Genomic DNA, 11,001 nt, shown 5'->3' with positions numbered 1-11,001 from the left:
GTCATTGTCCTGCTGGAAGACCCCTCCATGACCCATTTCCAGTGTCCTGGCTGAGGGAAGGAGGCTATCGGCCAAGATTTTACAGTGCATGGCCCCTTTCATCCTCTCCTCGATCCAGTGATGTCGTCCTGTCCCCTTAGCAGAGAAACACCCCCAAAGCATAATGGTTCCACCTCCATGCTTGACGGTGGGGATGGTGTTCTTGGAGTTATAGTCAGCATCTCTCTTCCTCCAAACACGGCGTGTCCAATTGATGCCAAATATCTCGATGTTCACATCACTTCGACATCACCTTCTCCCAAGCCTTCTCTGAATCACACAGATGTTCACTGTCAAACTTCAGACGGGCCTTTCATGTTCCTCTTGAGCAGGGGGACATTGTGGCGCTGCAGGATTTGATCCATTATGGTGTAGTGTGCTACCAATAGTTTTCTTGGTGACTGTGTTCCCAACTGCCTTTGTATCATTAACAAGTTCCTCCTGTGTAGTTCTTGGCTGATCCCTCACCTTTCTCATGATCATCAATACCCCACGAGATCTTGTGTGGGGCCCCAGACCGAGGGCGATTGATTGTCATTTTGTCTTTCTTCCATTTCTGAATAATCGCACCAACAGTGTCTCCTCCTCACCAAGCTGCTTTCTGATGGTCTTGTAGCCAGTCCCAGCCTTGTGCAGGTCTACAATCTTGTCCCTGAGGTCCTTAGACAGCTCTTTAGTCTGGCCCCTGGTGGAGAGGTTAGAATCTGATTGATTGATTCTGTGGACAGGTGTCTGTTATTCAGGTAACAAGTTGATATTTGTAAGGAAGATTACTTATTTAACCGGTCTGTGGGAGCCAGAATCCTTGTTTGTTGCAATGGGATCAAATACTTATTTCCCAATTTATCTTTTATATAATGTCAATTTCTTGATTTTCTTTTTGATATTCTTTCTCTCATTGTTTATATAAAGCTACCATCACAATGATAGACTGTTCATTTATTTGTAAGTGGGCAAACTTACAAAATCTGCAGGGGATCAAATACTTATTTCCTCCACTGTATATAAATAAACTTGCCTTGAAGTTATACTGTAAGTATTTCAATTTTTTTGTTCACCTCATTTCTATCAATGAGTTGAAATGTTTGGTCCTATCCATTCTGAATAGGATACAAGTGAAGTGTGTATGGTGGCCCTGAGAGCGTGACACAAACATGCAAATAGACAAAACAAAACAAAGAAACAGATGTGTCCAAACTTCCATTCTCTGCCCGGCCACTACACTCTGGCCGGTGTATTGATCAGTAAGCGCGGTGTCAAGGGTTAGGGTTTACATTTGAATTAATAGGCTAGCAATCAGACTGAGGCTAATGCTAGGCCAACAGCAGCTACATCTGAATTCACAAGTCAAAAACATCAACAGGACTGTGCCAGTGGAGACCTGTTAAGCCCATATTAGGGATGTTATTGTGAGTATTTATTTTTTTAATCACATTTTCCATGTTATACTTTGTTACTGTGTCATAAAAACAGTATTGATGCAGTTATTGCAGAAATACAACATATTTGATATTGTTGTTCATCTGGAAGAGAATCTGCAGAATGCTTCTCTAAATAAAGTAGCTCTATAAACACTGCTTTAATAAAGCAACAGAAAAATGTTGCATTAGTTTTCATTTCAGTCACTCACACACCTTCAAAAGTCAAACACATTTCAAACAAAATAACATTCCATCAGAGGAACAACAACACAAACATGAGCCAAATGTAAGAGATTGATTTAAGCCAACTCAACAACAGGTTCAATACAATATGACTTTTATTATAGACATTTATATAAGGTTTATAAGGACATGGAGAGTCTCTTGGTTGAGATACGCCAGATCTCTCACCAGATGAGAAACTATATCCAGGCATTTTGAAAAAAAGGTCCATGAATAGGGAAAATAAAAATGGGGTTGAGAAATAATGCGTCCCGGTACAAAATTGACACATTGGCCTTAAGAAGCAAAAGATCCCCACAATGACCCAAAGTGGAGTCTTCAGTGGAGCTTTGTGCAATTTCTAACAGAAGTGAGGTGAAGCGTCATTTGTTCTCTGGAAGAAAACGACAGGTGTTCAAAACGTCTTTCAAAACGTCTTTCAAAAGTTTTCAAAACGTCTTTCAAAACATCTTGCCATCAAGTATGTTTACATGCACACTAGAATCCTGGTTTAAATCATATTATTAATTTCCCTGTTACTAATGCACATGTGAACACATTTAGTGTTGAGAGTAAATACCACGGTTTAATTACCGTTCATTCATCACTCAGAAAGGGGAGGGCCGGTTTTTGAGAGCCGTCTGAGTTTAGCCTGCAACAGAGAGATCTCTTCCTCTTTAGCCAAAAGATCAAACTCCCTACTTTGCTCTTCAGTAGCAGCCATGTTTTTAGCGTTGCTGTCCAATTGTAAACAGTGGGATTCTTCATTGCCCAGGTCCTGTGTCTCAAACGCAGGCTGAAGCCAGGACGGCCCTGGGTCTGCTGCAGTGTACCCATGAGAAGGGTTGTCCACTTTGTGCACAACGGCAGAGGACTGAAGGACTGAATGTGCAGTTTTGGATGAAGATACATCACTCCTCTTCTTGTTTTTACTCTGTGTTACTTTACATGTGGTGCTTTTCTTCTTCTCTTCGTGGAGCAGCTCCTGAAGGAAATACAAAGTTGAATCACATAAGGTTTGTGTGCACTTGTCAGGTTTCTTAGTACAGGTACTTGAAACCAAAAATCCACAGTTGATACAGAGGACTATAACATAAGGTACAACTGCCAAACTGTAGACGTACGACACATTTCAATGAGGTCGTTGTTGATTGAGAGCGAAGTCCTTTTTGTTATGTTTCTATATTGTCAGGGAGTAGATTAAGCTTGCACATATCAACATTTTACTCACAGTGGTTCTAACCCTGTTTCTCTGGCAGAGATCTATCTGAGGAACGTGGCAGCTCAATGTCCTTTTCTACAAAATGGCTAATGGTGTACCCCATGGCTCAAAGCTTGGGCCATTTTCTTTCCTCTTTTGACATGCTCCACCTTGGTTACATAGTTACTGGACATACTGTGAACCCTCAAATATTTATATAAAGTGTATTTTCTTCAACAAGCTTTATTTCCCTGAGAACCTCTGAAATTGCTCGTTTATTTTTCATTTTGTGCGTTTCTTTCTCTATTTCCTTGCATATATTTCAATCCGATCAACCTAAAATCTTGCGAAGTAATAATGCTAGTTAAAATTCAGTTGAACTGTAATGGAAGGGTTTGCAGAGAGCTGGCACGATTTGCCATTAACATTAAGGCATTTTTCATTCATTTTATTTAACCTTATTTTTGAATAGCTCATACTTTTTGTTTCAATGTAAATAACTATACAAATAAAAGTACTTTTTTGATGGTTTGATTATTATATTAATGAAGCTCAGCGCAAGTTCAACCAGGAAGACCTTCTTTACTAATTCATTCACTATTTCCATGTTACTACTCTCTCTCCTCTCAATAAGTGATCGGGGGCGTCACTCCCCAGCTTAACCAACCACTTCGCATCTATTCTCACAAGCCCTATGCTCTATTCTCACAAGCCTATCATAGTGCTCCGCTAAACCTTTTAAATCTGCTCTCCCCTCTGACAGCTCTCATTCCAGGTGAATCGGCGCAACCCTCCTCCACCCCTCTTCACCTCCCGTCCATCTGAATCCAGGGTCAAGCTAAGCCACTCCCCTTCAGACCGACCCCAGCTATCCATTCACCACCACCAGTGTCTAGACCCCGGGGGATTTCATCGGATCGGTTCTCCCTTCCCGAATGATATTCCTGCACAACGGGGCCAAATCGCCAAAACTCCTTTACATTCATGCGTATTTCTGGCAATAAATATGTACTCTTACATAAAAACTGTCTTTCCTGATTGAACTCACCTTGTCTGTGGTGGGATGATTATCTGTATTTGTGAGAACATCCTCCTGCTGTTTTTGAGATTTTTGTGGCCGAATGAAACAGGATGTATTTCCCTGTAGTTCTATATTAGCATGTTCAAGAGAAGCCTGTAGAGACCGGCGCTGCAGGAGGACATACAACATCTTAGATCAATATTACTGCCACTAAATATTCCGCTTTAAAACTTTATACAGACAAAAATATGCCTTCTATCATCTTTATAAGCAAGTTCAAAGATAGGCATCATTAATGTAGAAGGGTTTAGGTGCCTCTAGTATAGGTTAAGGTTGAAACATGAATTGCAAATACATTTGTTTTAGAATGGAACAAGCAACATACTGATGATTCAGCTTTTCGGAGAGCCTAAAGAAGAGGAGATAAAAATACAAAAATTGTCATGCGGAGGGAGCTCGAGGAGTAATTTAAATCCTCTGTGGTAAATGAACAAACAAAGTGATTTGAAACTTTCAAATAGATTTTGATGTTTTCTTTTGTACAAGGGAAACTTAATTCTGATTGTGGTACTCATAGAGTTATAGTGACGTGACAAATTTGCACCAGTTTCTTAGATGGGTCTAGGGGCCATAACCAGGTGCTCTAAAACCTAAATTGTGTCAAATAACCCGCCATGTCTCCCCTAGTTTAATTACTAGTAATTCATTGTTGTTATGTGTTTGTCGGTGTGAGTTGAATGTCATCACTAACTGATGTCAAGTTACCTTATTTTTAGGAATGGAAGCCTGGGAGGCTGGCTGTGGTTCATGTTTCCCTTTACGTCTCCGTTTTTGACTGTGATTCCTGCTGGAGAGGTAAACGCGTCCGTGGAAGATGACAACAGCATCCTTGTACATGTGTGGTGCTGAGCCCTGAGGTAATGGGTAGGCGTGTGCTGTGTCTGCAGAGATGCTTTCCCCAGGCATGTTGTCCCTCAGCAGCCGGTAAGCTGTGAGATTGGCGGAGACAAAGGACATTTCGAAGGGACCCGGATCACCCCGGGTCTCTTTGCCCAGCAGTGAAGTCATGTTTTCACAGTTTCCTGTGGGGGAGGTGAGTTTCTGGCCTTTCCTCCGTATGACTGCTGGATGGATCCATATGCCTTCTGGAGAGTCTGAGAGAGGCCTTGGGTCTGAGGGGAGGTCCATTCGTCTAATCACACTGTTTGGTAAGCTTGACAGAGGGATGCTTTTCACCTCAGCTTCCAATGGGATGTAGATTTCCAGTTTTTTAAGGTGATCCATGCTCTATATTTCCCTGTGTACACATTCAGAGTTATAATTACAGATTGTCAAAATAACAGTGACATGGGTTTGAAATCTTGCTATTTTTCTAAGAAAAATTATGCGTCTTGAGAACCATGGTTTTCTACAGCTTTGCAACCTGTTTCCAACATTTACATTACAATTTCCGACAGCATTTGGTCTTTTAAAAAAAAAAAAATCAATACCAGACAGAAACCCTGTAGGACTCAGAAGTTACATGTAGCACTCAGTATTTAAGAAATGATTGGCTTACACTGTAGCAATCTCCACAGAAACAGCGGTATACAATCAAAACTTTCTGAAACAAGATAAATGGTACGTTGCAACAGATAACCCATAAGTAGCCTACCGTTTTTCCCTTTCTTCTAAATGTGCACAGGTTAATGTATTTATATAACATTACAAAGCTAACAAACATGGCTGTTTGGTGGAGAAGTCGATGTTAGGTTTTACATGGTAGACTAACCATAACTTGCAGCTTTGCCAGATGTCGCGAGAGTGTTATCAGGATCAGAATACCTTTAGTCCCACAGAGGGGACATTTGCATTGTTACAGCAGGAAAGAGCCACAGACAGCTTAATGTTAAATATGTTTAAAAAAGTACTAAGTTATGATATAATACAAAATAAAAGTAAAAAAAATACTTGTATAAAAATACTTTTCAAAATCCAAATCCTGTAACAGTTCTTAGGATTTAGCAGCCAGGCCTTGACAGGTTATTTTCCGAATTAAATAATACATTTTAGTTTCATAATATACAGTATTATACATGTGGCTTGTAAAGAGTTTGTTCAATATTAGCTTATTTTTTTACCAAAAGGTCAAATAATCGGTCAATATCTGGAACCTTTTCACTTTGACATGCCGACGGATTTTTTAAAGGGACAATGGAAAAAAACAAACATAGATACAGGAAACTGTCAGTGCGGCATCTACTTTAACCTTTTACATTCATGACTTCAACTAGTACACTTGCATTTAATTCGGTATACAAGTTGGTCATCCTGTCTTAAACTGGCACACCTGAAAAGAACCACGTCCTTATTAAACTGGAGCTCGCCAAATGGTTTATGGCTTCCGGTTTCGAATTAAAACAGTAGCCTAATGGTTTTTCTCTATCTAGAAAATAATGAAGTGAACGACTGAAGGCTAACAAAGCCCTGGTCGTTGTATACGTTTATAACTTTTAACAGCTCAGACTTTCAAACAGAAGGCTCGTGAAAAGCTAGAGGGGTATGGAGTTTCGACATGCGTTGAATACAGGTTAACGCCATTGGAGTTATCGCCATTGTTACCGAAAATTACCACGTCAGTTTAACAAACAATATCTTCGACAGTGAACAAATTCATGCAACACATCAATTGTTCCGGTATCTGAATAGGAAAGGCCCTATATCTTTGCTCATACCTTTATGGATGAGCGGAACCAGCTTGAGAGATGTTCAGTTGCAGTTTTACTTTCTGGAAAAAACTATAACTTCCGGGTCATGATCTTCAGAACAAAGGCGTCACATAGACGAACCGTCTCAAAAATAAACATTGGCCCATATATAAAGTCAGCAACAATGAAATAGATGTAAAGCCCTAATTATATAAACTACTCATTCTACAGTCGATGTTATGATAGCCAGGTGATGTGTATTGGCCTGTAGGCTATACAGTCTATGGTATTGACTTAGTGGCTGTCCAATAACAAAGAGGAAATACCGTTAAATTACACACTGCTCCGACTGCCTTGTTGTTTGCGGCAATTACAGCTAACAAGAGACATGTGGACTAACATTTTCATATTTTCTTTGGAACCAGTTACATAATCCATTACTGGGTATGACATTATGAAATAATTGAAGTACTGAAGTTACAGTACTTCAATTATATATATTTTATTCTGGAGGTCTTTACAGCTTTAAGTCTTACTTCTGGTTTGGAAAGAGTATTCTCAAGTAATCCCATAATATTGCAAAGGGCTGCGAAGGTGCATTTTTATTTTGCTTTCACTTTCAGTTGAACAATTCATTGTATTTTGATAACCATTGTTGGAATGTAACAAAGTGCATTTACTCAAGCAAGTACTATTTTTACGTATGTTACACCCCGCCCTTAAAAAACTAAATTACACCACGCACTGACCCAAATAGAACACACATTTATTACAATCAAACATGTGAAGCGTAGAAATGTCCATCCTGGGATGAGAGGCAGAAACAAAGCAGTCCCAGGCAGAGGCCTCTCCCTCCGGCTGCTGAACACTCCTGTGTAGAGGAACTGGAGGGGAAAGGAACAGGGAACATATATGTATACAGCTGTAACCCATACTTATACTTTACTTGAGTATTTTTTATTTAATGCTACAAATTCTTATATTCCATTACACTTTTGAGACAATAATTATACTTTTACTCTACATTTGTTTTCTAAACATGGCTCAACATTTACACACTACAACTTCCAAATAATTGGACATGTTTTTTTTGGAAATATTCAGAAATATTGTTTTTTTAAAAAGAAGAAAAAAAGAGCCATTCTGAGTACTTTTATTACACAAAGTACACTGAGTATATTTCAAGAACATAGTATTTCTACTTTAACGCAATTAAAAGAGTACTTTTCCAGCACTTGAAATGTTAACAGTACTGCATTGATAGATACAAATATACATAATGCTTGCCTTGTTACTCCAAATTAAATTAGTCTTATATAGTTTCTATTTCCTTTAATCTTATATATTTCCAATACATGTCCCTTCTCTTTTAGTGCTTACTTTGGTCCTTGTGCTGTCCTGTTCCCCTGTCCCCCCCCAAAGATCCATAAAGGCCTAGCCTGTGGCTCTGTCATGTGATGGACTGAACATGAAGCCCAACATCTTCATGATGGAAACTTGCAGTTTAAAAGTAATGGTTATCTAAAACATTAGGCAAGCAAAACCCCATGGATCTGGCTAGTAGTGTTTGGGATAACATGCCTTTTGAGGAAAGGGTCTGAGCAAAACACTGGTGGACTGGCTGACCAGGATAACCTCACCCCCAATGCTGATAAAAACACAAGTCAAACTGTAACTCCAACCAAACATTCATGGATTAAGTGTTCACATGAGTCACTTCAACAAGGTCATTTATTTGCACAAGTTCCCTTATAAAATATTAATAATGTATTAGTTTATTTAGGGAATATTACATTTAAGCATTTTTTTTTGTTTTACTTAATGAGTAAGCAAATAGCTTTTTAGTTACCAACTATAAACTCCATACTGACAGTGTTTACTAAAGCATTTCTTATTAATTTATCAATTTATCACATTAGCTGTGCTTTTACAGTTGCTAACTCCAAAAAACATAAATGGGAGAACAACATATTCTATACTAATGATAAAAAACGTTTCCTAGAATATTAGAGTTCAAATTGTTGGATCCCCGCCCACGCCGTTTGTCATCAGTTTTAAAGCGTCCTCTTTCTCGTGCAGAAGCTCTTTGAGTCTTTGGATCTGTTCGTGTAGTTTGACTACTTCAGTGACAGTGGTCTCACTGTCACTCACTAGACCCTCAGCAGTCTTATACTCCTTCACTTTTTGACAGTTGATCTTTCCAGATGTTTTTACAACTTTTTTAGCAAATTTGGTTCTTCCCCCTTTTCTACTCGTCTGCGACGTCCCCCATGCCCACTTCTTGGGCTCTTCTTGGGACCTTGCACCGTGCCCCCCCGCAGGGACGCAACAAGGACACATCGTGCGCTTCCTTTTTCTTCCCATTCTCCCCGTGTTTGTGTTCGGATCCACACAAGTCGGAGTCTGTGGCCGGCCAGCGATGTCCCGTGAGTTGGGGATGTTGCTTTCATCTGTGCTGAGGAAATCTTCATCTATGGGTTCCACATATCCACATTCTGGCTCACTTTTAATATGACATGATGTTCCCTTGTCCAGAGTGCTACCTGAATAGTAAATCGCATAGAGAGGAGTTGGACTGTCAGAATCCTCTAGTTCAGTTTTCAGTACTTTCCCTGTTGGGACATTGATGGTACCATTGCAGCTGTTACTGCCTTGTAGACTGTAAAGGTCCTGTAAAGAAACATCTTCCTGTTGCAACCCGCTCGCTTGTTCCTGATTATCCTCCACCGACTTTATGGACTCACTCAGTAGAAATTTTGCAGACGAGTCTTTGTCAATTCTCGGCAGGCTAATTTTCACATCGGCTGTTATTCCAAACATGTGTCTCAGCAGAGGATCGGCAATTTTACAGGATTCCGCTGCCAGCGAAGATGTCCAACTTGTAGCAGGATTCATAGAGCACTGTGAGAAGAAAAATAAACTCTTTCAATTCAAAAAATACATAAAAGAAGAATAAGTTATATTATAACAAGTTATATTAGCGTCTCTACAACAGCGGTTCTTGGGCATAGACGCTTTGTCAGCATGCTCATAATAAAAAATGCGGATGTTTAGCAATAATATTAAAGGATCAGCATATTTTTGCAATGAGATATTTCTTACTTAGCACCAAACACAAGGTACAGAAGAGGTTGATGGGAATGTCACAGTGTTTGAGGACCTTTTGGTTCCAAACCTAATCAAAGGAGTCGGCGGATCAACAAGTTATTCTTCACGAAACCAAACATTTTTGTTTCATCTGCATAATAATCCATCCAATATTTGTTGAGATAATAGTCTGGACCAATCAGATGACAGCTGTATTTAGCAGCAGAACCAGTGGACGTGACCATGGTAACAAAACATAACTTTTACCGCAAGGCCCACCGTGAGCAAAAAGCAAAAGGCGTATGACGTGGATGCAGCTGAAGTAACACAGCTGGAGTCAAGACGTTATTAGGCTGGCATACAACTACAACTTAAATACAACTACCAAGACTTCTCAAACTAACTGATTCACCTTTTGTATCGGACTGCTCAATCTGTACACAAACAGAAATGTAAAAACATGCATTTGTGGTTTTGAGATTACTTAGTGGAGTTGTTCCTTGTCGGTTCTATTGTAAAGCCCCTTAAATGCAAATGTATTATTTGTGATATCTCCTATAATATTTCTTGGTATTTTAATTGTTACACTTTTTCTAAATTAACTCAAACCTTGTTTTGTCATTTCTTTACTGTACTGCAATTTAATGTAATACAATAAAGACACATGACAACATGTTAGGCATTGGTATGTTTTTAAGTAGTTTTCAGCCAATTGCAGATTTACACGTGTAACACCTGAAGGTATTCTCACATTAAGTTTCTGGTAAACAAAATGTCCCTGCAGTTAGCCATGAAAAAAAGACATGTCACTTTTTGGTTGCAGGTAATCAATAAATATTGATCAGAGGAATCATAAACTTTAAACAGTTCAGTCTGTATTCAGCCTATTGATCAAGTAGCAACCTCAGGGTATTAAAAGTGAAGCGCAAGTGTTAATCCTGCGTTCTTTTTCATAACCAGCGAAAAGAAGTCTGCTTCTATAAAAGGTCTATTAGAAAATGACATTTCTTATTACCTTTATTATTTATAACATATTCCTAATGAGCTTATGGTCTTGATGGTTAGTTTGAAGTTGTTTTGAATTAGCTAAAAATCGCAACTTCTCCATTTGTGCTTTGAGTCTTTCTGTTTGTAGATTGAGCACATTCACATTATCTAAATTAAAAAGGTGAACCCTGAACTGCAAGTCCTCAGGAATAGAACATGTCGTATTAATAGGAAATGTTCACTTGTTCATCGACATAAATGAATGTGGGGCACCGTATTTGCAGTGCATGACATTAAGGATTTTGGGAGCTAATTTACAGATGGCCCTGAGCCCAC

At 39.2% G+C, this 11,001-nt stretch overlaps 2 protein-coding genes across 6 annotated transcripts; both read right to left on the bottom strand.

Annotated features, from left to right (window-relative positions):
* Positions 1 to 1,780: 1,780 nt before the first annotated feature.
* LOC104959014 (uncharacterized) lies at positions 1,781 to 6,703 on the bottom strand. Of its 5 annotated transcripts, none has more exons than XM_010786856.1 (5): positions 6,619 to 6,703; positions 4,670 to 5,201; positions 4,290 to 4,313; positions 3,932 to 4,072; positions 1,781 to 2,667 (listed from the first exon to the last, which is right to left on the bottom strand). In XM_010786856.1, the coding sequence occupies exons 2-5, from the start codon at positions 5,186 to 5,188 to the stop codon at positions 2,287 to 2,289; spliced, it is 1,065 nt and encodes a 354-aa protein (XP_010785158.1). In that variant the 5' UTR covers positions 5,189 to 5,201; positions 6,619 to 6,703; the 3' UTR covers positions 1,781 to 2,286. The 5 variants fall into 5 exon arrangements, with proteins under 5 accessions (XP_010785158.1, XP_010785159.1, XP_010785162.1 ...); XM_010786857.1 differs by lacking the exon at positions 6,619 to 6,703 and adding an exon at positions 5,676 to 5,697; XM_010786860.1 differs by lacking the exon at positions 3,932 to 4,072.
* Positions 6,704 to 7,318: 615 nt separating this feature from the next.
* Positions 7,319 to 9,777, bottom strand: LOC104959013 (uncharacterized). Its single transcript, XM_010786855.1, has 2 exons — positions 9,694 to 9,777; positions 7,319 to 9,492 (listed from the first exon to the last, which is right to left on the bottom strand). Exon 2 carries the CDS (start codon positions 9,484 to 9,486, stop codon positions 8,605 to 8,607), a length of 882 nt encoding a protein of 293 aa, XP_010785157.1. The 5' UTR covers positions 9,487 to 9,492; positions 9,694 to 9,777; the 3' UTR covers positions 7,319 to 8,604.
* Between the last annotated feature and the right edge of the window lie 1,224 nt (positions 9,778 to 11,001).

Source organism: Notothenia coriiceps, unplaced genomic scaffold, assembly GCF_000735185.1.
Source record: "Notothenia coriiceps isolate Sejong01 unplaced genomic scaffold, NC01 NC01_scaffold00029695, whole genome shotgun sequence".
Taxonomy (NCBI): Eukaryota; Metazoa; Chordata; class Actinopteri; order Perciformes; family Nototheniidae; genus Notothenia; species Notothenia coriiceps.
The sequence above is the reverse complement of the archived record's forward strand: the minus strand, read 5'-3'. Positions and strand labels throughout refer to the sequence as shown.